Below are 17,878 nucleotides of genomic sequence, written 5' to 3' on the forward strand. Positions count from 1 at the left end.
TAGAAAATGGATAGATGGAAGTATAATACAGTTCTGCAGGTTTCATACTGCAGTGATCTATTATATGTAGTGTTGGGGTTTTTGAATGTGGTTTCTGCGGCCATGAAGACATCAGGGGCTCAGCCTGGTGTGTGTGTTAGTGCCAGTGAGAGGACTGTGGACTGTGTGGAGAACCTCAACTTAAGAGTGGCCCAAGTTATGCGACTTTGGAGATGGGAGCTGTTTCCCAGCTAATTGTTATGCTTTAATTTGGGATTAAAAAATTGGCGCAGCAAATCTCACAATGACCGCTGTAAGTTCCGTCCAAAACATCCGAGGTTACTCACTTGCATTGGTTTATCGCTGGAGATTGACATAACTTTATTTTCCAACTATTGGAACGGAGAACGTGAGTGTGAAGGAGATTGCTGTTCCAACCGTGGGAGCCAAACGAGTGAGTGTGATGGACAGTGCTGAGAGAAGGACTGTCATCAAAAACATGACCCAGTCTATAGCGGACCTTAGCGAAGCAGTTTGAGCGTAGCACTGATAGTACTTTTTCTGCACCATACCAAAACAGAAAGAGTAAATAATGACAGCCAAGGACATTTAAAATGATGTCTTAACGCCGGTCATTTTTCCATGAAAATATGGAGAAGCTGCTAATGGTGTGTGGGCCGAGGAGCTCAAATGAGATACCGTAGAAGTCTGCTCTCCAAGGGAAATTACTGTTCATTATTAATACATTGCTTCATAAAACTACTGTAATTGCTTGTACTACATTCTATTTTATCGTGTCCTGGGCATGACGTTAAAGTGCATCCGGCAGTGGAGGTTCTTGGGGCACTAGGAGGTTAACCCCTTTACTACTGTTACCCCAGGTGGCCCTTGGCAAAGGCCTAGTACCTGTTTGCCCCCTAGCCAGGGATACGGTGAAGACCTCAACGGCGGAGCAGGCGGAAGACGGTAGATTTAAGAACTACCACAACGGCTGCGATGGCGGGAGAAGGCTGCAGCAGAAAAGGGTACCCAGTCATCTTGGACTCCATGCCACTGGACCCTGACCCGTTTCTGTCAAGGATGGTGTGGTGACTGTCCGTGCACCAGTCTCCCCACGTAAAACAAAGTCACGCACAGGCATCCTCCATAAAGGGATACACCCCTAGCAGGAGGATCGTCATACTCGTTCGAGTGACCGCCGATAAATACATTTTATTGTGTGTATCTTAAGTTTGTTTTTCTTTTTAAATGGCATGTTACAAGTTACAATTGTGCTGTTTTGGGGGCGGCAAACAGATTTTAATTGGGTTAGTGCGTCTGCCTCACAATACGAAGGTCCTGGGTTCGATCCTGCGCTCGGGATCTTTCTGTGCGGAGTTTGCATGTTCTCCCTGTGACTGTGTGGGTTCCCTCCGGGTACTCCGGGTTCCTCCCACCTCCAAAGACATGCACCTGGGGATAGGTTGATTGGCAACACTAAATTGGCCCTAGTGTGTGAATGTGAGTGTGAATGTTAGGTCTATCTATCTGTGTTGGCCCTGCGATGAGGTGGCGACTTGTCCAGGGTGTACCCCGCCTACCGCCCGAATGCAGCTGAGATAGGCTGCACTATCCCCCGCCACCCCGAACGGGACAAGCGGTATAGAAAATGGATGGATGGATGATATCAATGGGTGACTTTGATTTGTGATTCAAGTCTTTTTTAGTTACGAGCTCCGTCACAGAACGAATCAAGCTTGAATGTTGAGGTACTACTGTCATTTTTGTTTGTGTTGTTGCTTTGACGTGGTTGCATCTAAGAGCAGCAATAAAAACATTTGTTGATAGACCACCTCCTGGTCATCCGTAACATCATGGTAGATGCAACCAGAAAGTCCAGTTAGTCCCTTAAGACGGCTTATTCCATTCTGGCCAACTTTTGGGTGATTTCACTATGATGGAAAATAATAGATTTTTGAACATTTGCTGATTGATATTGATCGCCACGTGCTGCCTCCCGATGCACCATACTTGCCAACCTTGAGACCTCCAATATCGGGAGGTGGGGGGGGGGGGGGGGGGGGGGTTTATTTACAGCTAGAATTCACCAACTCGAGTATTTCATATATATTTCATATATATATATATATATATATATATATATATATATATATATATATATATATATATATATATATATATATATATATATATGAAATACTTGACTTTCAGTGAATTCTAGCTATATATATATATATTTATTTTATTTACATAGAAAAAAAAAAATTACTTGAATTTCAGTGTTCCGGTGGCTATCCATTAGATGGCAGTATTGTCCTGTTTAACTTCTCCGTTCATGATGAGTATATCATTTCGGCCGCCATGTCTGTAATTTCCTCGTTCTTCTGCTTCGTCTCCTTGTTGTGTGCGCAGTTGTGCACTCTATAAAAGCCCTAGATGTTATGACGTCTTTGGGCAGGCAAGCTGTTTTATATTGTGGGAAAGCGGACGTGAGAACAGGCTGTCCCCACTCAGTCTCAGGTCCGCATTGAGCTGGAGGAGGCGTGGCCTCCAGCTCCGGCTGAATACCGGGAGTTTGTCGGGAGAAAATCTCTGCCGGGAGGTTGTCGGGAGAGGCGCTGAATATCGGGATTCTCCCGCTAAAAACGGGAGGGTTGGCAAGTATGCGATGCACGTAAGGATGGATGTATTGGATTCAGCTCACTTGACTGTAATACCCCCCTCACAAAGACCAGGAGTAATATTAAAGCATAAGAGACGTTTTCATTTATATTTTACGTGTGGTATTCTGCTAACCTCTTTGAAAACACCTTAAGAATGAGCTGGCTCTGATATTTTCATGTTCTCCAACCCTTTTTTTGCTGCACCAGAAGGAAAGCTAATATTTGATCCTAATTCAATCAAAATGGAGCATGAAACAGCATGTGATTGACACACCAGAACACAGGTCGTTCTGCTTGTTTTCACTACCGCACATCTGATGCAGCAATCTGTCATGACGTCTGAATGCAAACCTATTTTTTCACAATATGAACAACAGTTTGTAGAATCCTGCCTCTTGGCCCATATCAGCTGGGATAGGCTCCAGCTTGCTCCTTGCGACACTGAACAGGGTATGAAAAATGAAGTGCATCCCTGATAGTTCAGATTTTCTTTAGAACATGACAGTACATGTTGGAGTTGATATCACAGCACCGGCAGCACTCATGCAGCCCCAGGAGAGTGTGGACAACTCGGGTTTCAGACAATCTCCTGAATGACTGGTCAGCAGCCCCATACTTGACGACAGGGCGCCATGTTGGACGACAGTTTGGCGCAATTGCTAAGTGACACTGAACTACCTCATTAGACATTTCTTTTAATTGAAGAGTGTTTTGCCTTGTAAACATGCCATCGCCAAAAATGTGGGAATCATTTGCAGTGCATCCAAAAAAATGATGGAAAGTAAAAGTTAACCGGAAAGTGTCAATGAATGAATGAATGAATGAATGGACAACAATATCTGCTAGAACACAGGTGTCAGTGTCCACAGGCAAGAAGGAAGCCCTTGCTCCAGAAGCCACACCTTCAATTTGCTGCTGATCACATGGACAAAGATAAGACCTTCTGGAGGAAAGTTCTGTGGTCAGATGAAACAAAAATGGAGCTGTTTGGCCACAATACCCAGCAATATGTTTGGAGGAGAAAAGGTGAGGCCTTTAATCCCAGCAACACCATGCCTACCGTCAAGCATGGTGGTGGTAGTATTATGCTCTGGGCCTGTTTTGCTGCCAATGGAACTGCTGCTTTAAACGGGACAATGAACAAGGAGGATTACCTCCAAATTCTTCAGGACAAGCTAAAATCATCAGCCCGGAGGTTGGGTCTTGGGCGCAGTTGGGTGTTCCAACAGGACAATGACCCCAAACACACCTCAAAAGTGGTAAAGGAATGGCTAAATCAGGCTAGAATGAAAGTTTTAGAATGGCCTTCCCAAAGTCCTGACTTAAACGTGTGGACAATGCTGAAGAAACAAGTCCATATCAGAAAAGCAACATATTTAGCTGAACTGCACCAATTTTGTCAAAAATTCAATCACAAGCTTGTGGATGGCTACCAAAAGCGCCTTATTGCAGGTAAACTTGCCAAGGGACATGTAAGCAAATATTAACATTGCTGTATGTATACTTTTGACCCTCACATTTTTAGTAGAGCCATAATAAACTCATAAAAGAAGCAAACTTCATGAATGTTTTTTGTGAGCAACAAGTATGTGCTCCAATCACTACATCACAAAAAAATAAGACTTGTAGAAATGATTGGAAACTCAAGACAGCCATGACATGATGTTCTTTACAAGTGTATGTACACTTTTGACCCCCACTGTATACAAGTATACATATATATATACACACATACATACAAAGGCTAAAAGCAGTGAAGTTGTCACGTTGTGTAAATGGTAAATAAAAACAGAATACAATGATTTGCAAATCCTTTTCAACTTATATTCAATTGTATAGACTGCAAAGACAAGATATTTAATCTTTGAACTAAAAAACTTGATTGTTTTTTGCAAATAATCATTATCTTATTTAATCTAATGGCAGCAACACAGTGCAAAAAAGTTGGCACAAGGGCATTTTTACCACTGTGTTACATGGCCTTTCCTTTTAACAACACTCAGTAAAGGTTTGGGAACTGAGGAGACACATTTTTGAAGCTTCTCAGGTGGAATTCTTTCCCATTCTTGCTTGATGTACAGCTTAAGTTGTTCAACAGTCCGGGGGTCTCCCTTGTGCTATTTTAGGCTTCACACATTTTCAATGGGAGACAGGTCTAGACTACAGGCAGGCCAGTCTAGTACCCGCACTCTTTCACTACGAAGCCACGCTGTTGTAACACGTGGCTTGGCATTGTCTTGCTGAAATAAGCAGGGGCGTCCATGGTAACGTTGCTTGGATGGCAACATATGTTGTTCCAAAACCTGTATGTACCTTTCAGCATTAATGGTGCCTTCACAGATGTGTAAGTTACCCATGTCTTGGACACTAATACACCCCCATACCATCACACATGCTGCCTTTTACACTTCGCGCCTATAACAATCCGGATGGTTCTTTTCCTCTTTGGTCCGGAGGACACAACGTCCACAGTTTCCAAAATCAATTTGAAATGTGGACTCGTCAGACCACAGAACACTTTTCCACTTTGCATCAGTCCATCTTACATGAGCTCAGGCCCAGCGAAGCCGACTGCGTTTCTGGGTGTTGTTGATAAATGGCTTTGGCTTTGCATAGGAGAGTTTTAACTTGCACTTACAGATGTAGCGACCAACTGTAGTTACTGACAGTGGGTTTCTGAAGTGTTGCTGAGCCCATGTGGTGATATCCTTTACACACTGATGTCGAAGATCACAGGCATTTAATGTTGGCTTTGGGCCTTACGTGCAGTGATTTTTCCAGGTTCTCTGAACCATTTGATGATATTACGGAGCGTAGATGGTGAAATCCCTCAATTCCTTGCAATAGCTGCTTGAGAAATGTTGTTCTTAAACAATTTGTTCAGGCATTTGTTGACAAAGTGGTGACCCTCGCCGCGTCCTTGTTTGTGAATGACTGAGCATTTCATGGAAGCTGCTTTTATACCCAATCATGGCACCCACCTGTTCCCAATTAGCCTGTTCACCTGTGGGATGTTCCAAATAAGTCTTTGATGAGCATTCCTCAACTTTCTCAGTCTTTTTTGCCACTTGTGCCAGCTTTTTTGAAACATGTCCCTGGCATCAAATTCCAAATGAGCTAATATTTGCAAAAATTAACAGAGTTTTCCAGTTTGAACGTTAAATATCTTGTCTTTGCAGTCTATACAATTGAATATAAGTTGAAAAGGATTTGCAAATCATTGTATTCTCTTTTTATTTACCATTTACACAACGTGACAACTTCACTGCTTTTGGGGTTTGTACATACATACATACTGTATATCTATATATACACTACCGTTCAAAAGTTTGGGGTCACTTTGAAATGTCCTTATTTTGGAAGGAAAAGCACTGTACTTTTCAATGAAGATAACTTTAAACTAGAAATACACTCTATACATTGCTAATGTGGTAAATGACTATTCTAGCTGCAAATGTCTGCTTTTTGGTGCAATATCTACATAGGTGTATAGAGGCCCATTTCCAGCAACTATCACTCCAGTGTTCTAATGGTACAATGTGTTTGCTCATTGGCTCAGAAGGCTAATTGATGATTAGAAAACCCTTGTGCAATCATGTTCACACATCTGAAAACACTTTAGCTCGTTACAGAAGCTACAAAACTGACCTTCCTTTGAGCAGATTGAGTTTCTGGAGCATCACATTTGTGGGGTCAATTAAACGCGAAAATAGCCAGAAAAAGAGAACTTTCATCTGAAACTCGACAGTCTATTCTTGTTCTTAGAAATGAAGGCTATTCCACTAAATTGTTTGGGTGACCCCAAACTTTTGAACGGTAGTGTACATACATATTATCTCAGCTCCAAAGCCATGGCAAGTTTTTCTCTGGACAAGACAAGACAACTTTAACTTCAATCGCCATGAAACGACATCACTGGAGCGAATGCTGAGCGCGCTTTGCTGCTTGGAGTTAAGTGCATCGAAAACATAACATGTAGATTATTACTCAAACTGCTTTAGTAAAATGGAATACGAGCTCAGCAAAAACAAATACGGTAGAGAAGAAATCTAAAGTCACTTTTATTGGAGATATTCGTCAAATCTTGTCAAGTTTTTTCTTCAACGTCCGGTTGGTGGCTTCACAATAAGAGTGCTACGCTTCACCTCCGGTCTAACCAACAAAACAGCAAATAAATCGTGTTACAATTTGATCATGCAGTGACCTTCTGTGATATTTCTACCGAAATAAACATTTTCTGGCAGACTGAAATGACGTGTATTGTAATGGCAGTGGCAATATGAAGGAGGAAGACTCTTTGAACAAACTTGTCTTCTTCGCTACCATTGAGACTAAGTTTTATACTGCAGGCATGCCTGCCACTGCCCTCTGCAGACCACATCTGGTCATTACAGTTCACTGCACAATATTACTATGGCTCAGGTATATTCGTTTAAAAGCATGTTCTGATAGTCCGCAGTTGCAGAATGTTTAACAGGCTGAATATTACGTTTTATTAGTAAGTAGGTAGAGAAGGTCAAACATTGTCATACAGAGATATGAAGGCCATTAACTTGCACTATGTAGAAGTTTGGGGCAATAATTACATAAGCACACTAAATCCACTCATCACCCTGCAGAAGAAAGCAATAAGGGTCATGCACAGGGCAGGATATAAGGATCACACACATACATTTTTATCACAGTCAAAACTACTTGAAATGTAAAGATCTTGTCGTTGTGGCATGTGCAGCCCTTTGAGACACGTGATTTAGGGCTATATAAGTAAACACTGATTGATTGATGATCGATTGAAAATACAAACAGTACAAATTAAAGTATGGTTTTAATTTTTTGTGTGTTTTCATTGTGTAATATGTTTTTCTATGTCTTACTGTAGTCTTATCACGATGATTTCCTAGATTCCATTTCTTGTCCTTTGCTTTGTTTTTAACATGTCCAAAAAAGGTACTACTACTAACTTGTACTACATTTAAAGTACAGAATTTCAGAAACTATTAATCATGTAGAAAAAATATCACCTAACATCTTAGAGAATCAAAGCATGATCGTAACAATCCACATTGTGTTATTAATGCATGAAACTATACACATGTATATATGCATATATATATGTATGTATATATATATATATATATATATATATATATATATATATATATATATATATATATATATATATATATATATATATATATATATATATATATATACTACCGTTCAAAAGTTTGGGGTCACCCAAACAATTTTGTGGAATAGCCTTCATTTCTAAGAACAAGAATAGACTGTCGAGTTTCAGATGAAAGTTCTCTTTTTCTGGCCATTTTGAGCGTTTAATTGACCCCACAAATGTGATGCTCCAGAAACTCAATCTGCTCAAAGGAAGGTCAGTTTTGTAGCTTCTGTGACGAGCTAAAGTGTTTTCAGATGTGTGAACATGATTGCACAAGGGTTTTCTAATCATCAATTAGCCTTCTGAGCCAATGAGCAAACACATTGTACCATTAGAACACTGGAGTGATAGTTGCTGGAAATGGGCCTTTATACACCTATGTAGATATTGCACCAAAAAGCAGACATTTGCAGCTAGAATAGTCATTTACCACATTAGCAATGTATAGAGTGTATTTCTTTCAAGTTAAGACTAGTTTAAAGTTATCTTCATTGAAAAGTACAGTGCTTTTCCTTAAAAAATAAGGACATTTCAATGTGACCCCAAACTTTTGAACGGTAGTGTATATATATATACACACACATATCAATACATTTATATATACATCAGTGTTTCCCATAAACTGCCAAGATACCTGTGGAGGTGGGGGAGTGGCTATGGGCGTGGTCACCATGACATCATCGAGTAATTTGCATGATTTACTACAATGATATGATTTTCTCTAAAAAGGCTAAAAAATGTATACTTACTAATTAATAATAACAGTTTTGTTTTAAACGTCCATCCATCCATCCATTTTACAATATAATTACAACACTTTATGTACATATTTATATACAGATTTGAACAATAAGTTATTCACTGAAATATATTTATTAATTGTGGTTCTTACAAAAAATATATCTTATAAAATATAAAAGCTAAAATGTCCCAAAGCTCTGCCCCTTTAATTAGTGCATACTAAATAATTTAACTTTAGCCTACTACTACAACCATATTATTTACCAGCAACATAAAGTGAAACAGAGGCAGAGGTGTCCTGCCAAAGTCAGTAACAAATAAACAGAAAACAGTAGTGGTCAAATACAAATAAGGCAACAAGAGAAGTATCCTACACTTCTCTTTTGTAAAGTAAATCTGAACAGCCGATATGGGCATCTACATCAACTATATGATTTGCCTGAGAAGCTGGACAGGACAAAAAATAAATAAATAAATAAATAATAATAATAATACTTTTTTTTAAATTTGTGGCGGACGTAATTATTTCGTGGCGGGCCGCCACAAATAAATGAATGTGTGGGAAACACTGTACATACATACATTAGGAGCCTAGTCTAGAGCAGTGTTTTTCAACCTTTTTTGAGCCAAGGCACATTTTTTGCGTTGAAAAAATGCGGAGGCACACCACCAGCAGAAATCATTAAAAAAACGAAACTCAGTTGACAGTAAAAATTTGTAGTCGCAATTGTTGGATATGACTTTAAAGCATAACCAAGCATGCATCACTATAGCTCTTGTCTCAAAGTAGGTGTACTGTCACCACCTGTCACATCACACCGTGACTTATTTGGACTTTTTTGCTGTTTTCCTGTGTGTAGTGTTTTACTTCTTGTCTTGCGCTCCTATTTTGGTGGCTTCTTCTCTGTTTTTGGTATTTTCCTGTAGCAGTTTCATGTCTTCCTTTGAGCGATATTTACCGCATCTACTTTGTTTTAGCAATCAAGAATATTTCAGTTGTTTCTATCCTTCTTTGTGGGGACATTGTCAATTGTCACGTCATGTTCGGATGTACGTTGTGGACGCCTTCTTTGCTCTGCAGTAAGTCTTTGCTGTCGTCCAGCATTCTGATTTTGTTTACTCTGTAGCCAGTTCAGTTTTAGTTTCGTTCTGCATAGCCTTCCCTAAGCTTCCTTGCCTTTTGTTAGCGGCACTCACCTTTTGTTTATTTTTGGTTTAAGCATTAGACACAATTTTACCTGCACACTGCCTCCCGCTGTTTCCCACATCTACAAAGCAATTAGCTATCTGCTGCCACCTACTGATATGGAAGAGTATTACACGGTTACTCTGCCGAGCTCCAGACAGCACCGACACTCAACAACAACACATCATTTGCAGACTATAATTACTGCTTTGCTAAAATATTTTTAACCCAAATAGGTGAAATTAGATAATCTCCCACGACACACCAGACTGTATCTAGTGTGCCGTGGCACAGTGGTTGAAAAACACTCGTCTAGACTGTATTTTTTTTACTCATCCTTCTCCAGCGTTGACCTTTTTCCCATCTTTTACGGGGCGCCTTGTGGCGACCCATCAGCTTTCCTGTTCTGTAACCCTGTACACTGTTTGTCTAATCTTGAACGGGTTTGGGCTGAAAACAAAGTTTCGTTGTACTTGTGCAATGACGATAAAGACCCACCTACCATATAGTTTAGTACTGAAGTATGAAGTACTACATTTCCAAAATGTGATCTTGAACCAAATAAAACTGTGATGTGTTTGGCATGCAGGAAAATAATAAAATGAATGATGGAATACACATGTCAATATCAGTTTCTATTGTTTCATCTTATTAACAACCAAAGCCCTTCCAGACATGACTAATGTTTGTGTCATAAAAAAACTCCCTTAATCATCAAAACACCTCGAGTGCTGTGGAAAAGATGAAGTTCAGTGTATGACTGCCCCATTGCCAGTTACTGAGGGAGTGTTTTCTATTAGATTGGTAGTAAATGAGCTGTTCTTACCCCGGTCTTGTCACAGAGTCGCAGCGTGTTGAAGGAGCCCACTGCAAACACTTCTCCATCTGGAGCCCAGGACAGGGAGGTGACGGGGTAGTCATGTGACAGAGAGCAATAAAGCAGGCGGCCGAAGCTGTCCCACACCTGTGGACGAGGCACACGGGACTTTTTTTGAAGGTGCGACTACAAAAAGCAGCGCGCACCAAAAACGCTGCTTACTTTATATTTACAGTCCTCTCCTCCTGACAGTATGAGGTCATTGACTGAGTTCCAGTCCACCTTCAGGATGACCCCGTCGTGTGCCTTCCACTGGGGAGAGACGGAGACAACTCAGTAATACACCATTCAACACCATTCTTGCAAAAGAGCACACAAAAATGATTTTATATTGCTTGTATTCAGTGATGTGACTTCTTCCCGGAAGTGAAAACCAGTGGTGGTCAACCAAGCCAAAATGGCTTTTGTACAGCAAGGAAGTATGCAAGGGGCTTAGATCTTCCTGCAAAAAGCAGATACGAGCATGGAATGGATCCACCATCCCTATACTTTGTCAAAAAAGATTTGTCAAGTGATATCAAAGTAGGGCTGGGCGATATATCGATATACTGGATATATCGCGGGTTTGTCTCTGTGCGATATAGAAAATGACTATATGGTGATATTGGAGTATACGTTCTTACATAGTTGCTTTTAGCTGCGGGCATTACACTACAGGCATTTCTCACTCTTTCTTGTCTCTCCTTCTCAATAAAACAAGCGCACCTTCTTACATACTGTCGCATACGTATACGCCCTCGCGGAGCAGAGAGGTAATGGGTAACGTTAGCTGTGGTCCGAGTGGTAATACTCAAATGAACAAATGAAGGAATAATTAATTCCCAAGAAAAACAGCAGGGGGTCCATCGTCTGGCGGTGGTTTGGCTTCAAGCGGGAAGATGTTGAACAGACAACCGTAATTTGTCAAGTGTGGGGCAAAAGCGTTGCTACAAAAAGTAGCATTACTGCTAATATGTAGCATCATTTGAAAAGTCACCCGCTAGAGAATGAAGAGTGCTTGAAACTCCGCATGTCAACATCTCCGTTCGGTGCCACACCAACAGAATGCCGAAGCAACCATTTCCACATCAACACCGTATGAAAAAAAATAGTCAACAACAGAAGGAGATAACGTCCGCAGGAACCTACCACATAGCGAAGGACATACACTATTTGATTAAATATGCATAATTTTTGCTTGGGTAAGGTCGCACTTCATGATTTAACTTTGCGTCTACTGCCGTGTTTGTTGTTGTTGTTGTTGTTGCACGCGCCGTTTACGTTTTTCCCCCGTCTTTATCAAAATATAACTCTCAACGTTGTGCATGTCCTTTATAATTGCTGCCTTTGGTAAAAGCTTAACTCGGGGCGGTATAGCTCGGTTGGTAGAGTGGCTGTGCCAGCAACTTGAGGGTTCCAGGTTCGATCCCCGCTTCCGCCATCCTAGTCACTGCCGTTGTGTCCTTGGGCAAGAGACTTTACCCACCTGCTCCCAGTGCCACCCACACTGGTTTAAATGTAACTTACAGTAGATATTGGGTTTCACTATGTAAAGCGCTTTGAGTCACTAGAGAAAAGCGCTATATAAATATAATTCACTTCACAACTCTTTTAGCTTTTGCTCACATTTGCTTTCTTTTATTTAGATTTGCCGAGTTGGTGCTTCACGAAACACTTGTAGAGAAAATGTGTTTAAGAAATACAAATAATATCAAGATAATACTTAAATGGGAAACACTAAACCAGTGTTTTTCAACCACTGTGCCGCAGCACACTGGTGTGCCATGAGATACAGTTTTGTGTGCCATGGGACATTATGTCATTTCACCTAATGGGGTAAAAATGTAATACTCTTCCATATCAGTAGGTGGCAGCAGGTAGCTAATTACTTTGTCGTGATCATAAGATGCAGGCGACAGCGGGAGGCACCGTGCAGGTAAAAAGGTGTCTAATGCTTAAACAAAAAGTAAACAACAGATGAGTGCCCCTAAGAAAAGGCATTGAAGCTTAGGGAAGGCTATGCAGAACGAAACTAAAACTGAACTGGCTACAAAGTTAAAAAAAAAAAAAAAAACAGAATGCTGGACGACAGCAAAGACTTACAGCGTGTGGAGCAGAGAAGGCGTCCACAAAGTACTTCCTCCATGACATGACAATCAACAATGTCCACACAAAGAAGGATAGCAACAACTTAAATATTCTCGATTGCTAAAACAAAGCAGGTGAGGAAATAGCGCTCAGGGAAGAAATTAAACTGCTACAGGAAAATACCAACAAAACAGGAAAACCTACCAAAAGACAAGAAGTAAAACACTACACATAGGAAAACACAAAAAAACTCTAAATAAGTCAGGGCGTGATGTGACAGGTGGTGACAGTACACCTACTTTGAGACAAGAGCTTGGTTATGGTTTAAATTCATATCCAATACTTCCGAGAACAACTTTTTACTGTCAATATCGGCTGCTGACTTTCATTTTTAATGTTTTCTGCTGGAAAAAAAAGAAAAAAAATGTGCCTAGGCTCAAAAAATGTTGAAAAACACTGCACTAAATGTTAAAATTATATCAAACAAACCTTTAACGGAGGGATCACTGCGAAGTCGTTTTTTTGCCCCGTTGTACTGGAGTACGTACGTACTACTTTTGTCATCCGTCGTTTGGTAAAATGTTGCCCTCTTCTGCCCTTTTTTATTACTTCTCGAGGAACTCTGAAGAAACGTTTCTCCATTTTGCGATTTGAACGGTTCCAACAGCCTAAGGCGACGCAAGAAGAGGGCATTTTTTCTTCGGGAAAGGCTAAATGGCAACTTATACCCATTGAGAACAGACGCTGGCTTGACCACACGGCCGTGACGTCATGAGGATCCAAGCAATGCAATAGTGTGGAAGTCATGACATCATCTTGCTGTCGGATGGAGAGTAGTGTAACACAACATCTGTCACATGGCCCACAGTGGAACCCAACATACAAATGTCATGGTTTGATGGTGGTTTTCTTTAGTGAACTATTTGTTACACATTAGGTGGTTGGTGTATGGCAGGGGTGGGCAATTAATTTTTACCGGGGGCCGCATGAGCAACCCGAGCACTGCTGGAGGGCCACACCGACAACATTTCAATTAAATTTTGCTCAAATTATTTTTGATATACCGTAAGATAAATAATAATAATAATAATAATAAAATGTTCATTTAACCTAACTTATCTTTATACAAAAGCAGATGGCTTTTGATGGTTTTATTTTTAAAGGCCTACTGAAAGCCACTATTAGCGACCACACAGTCTGATAGTTTATATATCAATGATGAAATCTTAACATTGCAACACATGCCAATACGGCCGGGTTAACTTATAAAGTGACATTTTAAATTTCCAGCTAAACTTCCGGTTGAAAACGTCTATGTATGATGACGTATGCGTGTGACGTCACTAGTTAAACGGAAGTATTGGTACACCATTGAATCCAATACAAAAAAGCTCTGTTTTCATCTCAAAATTCCACTGTATTCTGGACATCTGTGTTGGTGAATCTTTTGCAATTTGTTTAATGAACAATGGCGACTGCAAAGAAGAAAGTTGTAGGTGGGATTGGTGTATTAGCGGCTGGCTGTAGCAACACAACCAGGAGGACGTTGACTTGGATAGCAGACGCGCTATCCGACGCTAGCCGCCGACCGCACGGATGATCGGGTGAAGTCCTTTGTCTTTCCGTCGATCGCTGGAACGCAGGTGAGCACGGGTGTTGATGAGCAGATGAGGGCTGGCTGGGGTAGGTGGAGCGCTAATGTTTTTATCATAGCTCTGTGAGGTCCCGTTGCTAAGTTAGCTTCAATGGCGTCATTAGCAACAGCATTGTTAACCTTCGCCAAGCTGGAAAGCATTAACCGTGTAGTTACATGTCCATAGTTTAATAGTATTGTTGATTTTCTGTCTATCCTTCCAGTCAGGGGTTTATTTATTTTGTTTCTATCTGCATTTGAGAACGATGCTATCACGTTAGCTCCGTAGCTAAAGTGTTTCGCCGATGTATTGTCGTGGAGATAAAAGTCACTGTGAATGTCCATTTCGCGTTCTCGACTCTCATTTTCAAGAGGATATAGTATCCGAGGTGGTTTAAAATACAAATCCGTGATCCACAATAAAAAAAGGAGAAAGTGTGGAATCCAATGAGCCAGCTTGTACCTAAGTTACGGTCAGAGCGAAAAAAGATACGTCCTGCACTGCACGCTAGTCCTTCACTCTCACGTTTCTCATCCACGAATCTTTCATCATGGCTCAAATTAATGGGGTAATCGTCGCTTTCTCGGTCCGAATCTCTCTCGCTGCATTGTAAACAATAGGAAAATGTGAGCAGCCCTTCCTCCTGTGACGTCACGCTACTTCCGGTATAGGCAAGGCTTTTTTTTTATCAGCAACCAAAAGTTGTGAACTTTATCGTCGATGTTCTCTACTAAATCCTTTCAGCAAAAATATGGCAATATCGCGAAATGATCAAGTATGACACATAGAATGGATCTGCTATCCCCGTTTTAAAAAATTCATTTCTGTAGGCCTTTAACACTTTCTTACACAACACTTCCTGATGTATAATACAATGCAAAAATTTCAATTTCTGTCACTTTATCCCGCATCCTCTTTGTTGTGAACGTAGCACGCCTGTAAGGTGATTGGCGAAGAAAGAGGAAGCGTTGCTGTTGCGGAAATGAGGAGTGAGGATAGACGTGCGTGTGGAAAGAACGAGATAAGTTGAGCTGTGTTAGTATAGGTTGCTCAATAAAAGTTTAAAAAGAGCATCAGACTTGGTGTGCACTTCTTCTGGACGCTACAATTGGTGTCAGAAGTGGGATGAAATGCCTCCCAGTTCGCCTTGCCATCAAACCTGGGAGTCTCATTGAGGGCGGAATTCCCCCATGCCTAGCAGCGTGCGCTGCACCTGTAGACGCTGCCTCTCTCTTCCCTCCCTCTCTCTCTCTCTTTGCGACAAGCTCCTCACATCCGGGATTCACACAGACATCTGCAGTCGCTGCCGGCAACTTAAGTCCCCACTCAATGTCCTTTCCCACCCGTTCCATCTTGACAAAGTCGCCAGGAAACATCGAGGCACGTACCTCCCGATGACGTAGCAGGCTGAGCACACAAGCAGCGCAGTATGCTCAAAGTTTTACTTCTGACATCAATTGTAGCGTCCAGAAGAAGTGCACACCAAGTCTGACGCTCTTTTTAAACTTTTATTGAGCAACCTATACTAACACAGCTCAACTTATCTCGTTCCTTCCACACGCACGTCTATCCTCACTCCGCATTTACGCAACTCAAGAACACAACATCAGCTTCAGCAGGTCGTTACACTATATTCTTTAAACACAGCAACATGTGTACCACAAATTAAGCACACGGCTTTACCTTTAATTTCTGTAAAGAAATACTTGGCAGTCCATGTCTTGTTGAAAACATGCCATTCGTCATCAACTTTTCTCTTTTTAGCGTCTCGGGGATAACCGGGCATCACTTCACTCACAGGTTACACACGGACATACGCCCATAAATAACACTTTTCAAAATAAAAGCAGCACAGTTGTATTGCACGCACGACATAGATGTTTTTTTAAATGTATTTTGTCATTTGTGATTGCCGCTGTTCACATTCACTCACAATCGCGCACGAGCATACGTCCACACGGAAGTAATACAAATAACGCTTTTCAAACCAAAAGCAGCACCGTTGTATTGCACACTCGAGATATACTTTTTTAAATGTATTTGGTAATTTATGATTGGCCTCACGCGGGCCGGACAGGGACGTACAAAGGGCCCGCGGGCCGCAGAATGCCCAGGTCTGGTGTATGGGGTATAAGGCAACATTTAAAGCAACACAAATTTGAGCGGGTTCCCACAGGTGTGTTCCCAGGCAACAGAGGAACCAGAGTCACAACACTAGAATTAATGGTGAACAATATCATACACAATTGAAGAAAAATATTGTTAAATATAACCCTGCGTCTTGTTCAAAACAAAGAAATGTGTCTATGTGAATCTGGAGTTTCTATTGAGCTCTAGGAAGCTAAGAAAAGTAGTCAACCATGACCTTAGAAGTACACAATAAAAAATCCCTTACGGAATAATGGAAATTTAAAAAAAATAATTTACCAATTGGTAATTTAAAATGATTAAGTAACATTTTTGACAATAGTCGAATCTATTAACCCTTGTGTAATGTTCATATTGTTGTTACTCAGCCAGCGTTTGTGGGTCTGATGGACCCGTTGCATTTTGTGGCTTTTAATGCCTCACAATCAAACACTTTTATGTTAAAATACTGAACAGATGTTTATTGGGATAAGGTAAACATCTGTTCAGTATTTTAACATAAAAGTGTTTGATTGTGAGGCATTAAAAGCCACAAAATGCAACGGGTCCATCAGACCCACAAACGCTGGCTGAGTAACAACAATATGAACGTTGCACGGAAAATGTCTCTGCCGGTTTCTGCATCCCACAGAGATTCTTCTTTTGTGTTTCTGCACCTGCGGTTCCCACACAAGGTTGCCACATTGTTTGTCAACACTGCCTGCTCTCATTTTCTCGCACATTTGACCCTCTGATGTTCTGTGTACCTACACTCTGTCCTCCTCCTGTCTAGGCCTGCTGTGTGTGTGTGTGTGTGTGTGTGTGTGTGTGTGTGTGTGTGTGTGTGTGTGTGTGTGTGTGTGTGTGTGTGTGTGTGTGTGTGTGTGTGTGTGTGTGTGTGTGGTACACAGAACATCAATTTCCACACTTCTATTAGCCCCGGGTCAAGTGGACCCGGACATCTTATATGTAATAGAAATGTGTAGGGGGGTGTGTGGTCATTAAATATGTATTCTGATATATGTTCTTCACAGAAAATGAGCCAAAAGTCAGTGAGTCTCAGTTTGAAAAATTAATTGTATAATTTTTCTTTTAATAAAAAATGAAAACGGGTCCCACAGACCCGAACACCACACAAGGGACTTTTCTTGTGTATTTGGGATCCCCACAAGTCCCAAAAATGCTTCATACCATGGAGGCATTGCATAGACATTTGAAAAACTAGTTTTCCCCTCTTCCAAATGAACCAGTTGAGTTTTGCCCACAATTGTGACGTAAGTTACAATAGTCATGTCAGCGGATATCTCCATAAATGGTAAAGGTTTTCCCGGCGACGCTTGCAGGGGTCTGTTTGTAGTTCCAAGGAAAATGTTTTTTGATTGATTGAAACTTGTATTAGTAGATTGCACAGTACAGTACATATTCCGTACA

The 17,878-nt window shown here is 41.0% G+C and overlaps 1 protein-coding gene across 1 annotated transcript in view; it reads right to left on the minus strand.

The window, feature by feature from the left end:
* Window positions 1-17,878, minus strand: part of ift80 (intraflagellar transport 80 homolog (Chlamydomonas)) — a 107,785-nt gene that overhangs the window by 74,087 nt on the left and 15,820 nt on the right. Inside the window, exons 7-8 of the mRNA XM_062062003.1 lie at window positions 10,782-10,871; window positions 10,569-10,706 (exon numbers count right to left, since the gene is read on the minus strand). Coding sequence (XP_061917987.1) covers window positions 10,569-10,706; window positions 10,782-10,871 — 228 coding nt within the window. The remainder of the gene's footprint in view (window positions 1-10,568; window positions 10,707-10,781; window positions 10,872-17,878) is intronic.

Source organism: Entelurus aequoreus, linkage group LG10, assembly GCF_033978785.1.
Source record: "Entelurus aequoreus isolate RoL-2023_Sb linkage group LG10, RoL_Eaeq_v1.1, whole genome shotgun sequence".
Classification (NCBI taxonomy): Eukaryota; Metazoa; Chordata; class Actinopteri; order Syngnathiformes; family Syngnathidae; genus Entelurus; species Entelurus aequoreus.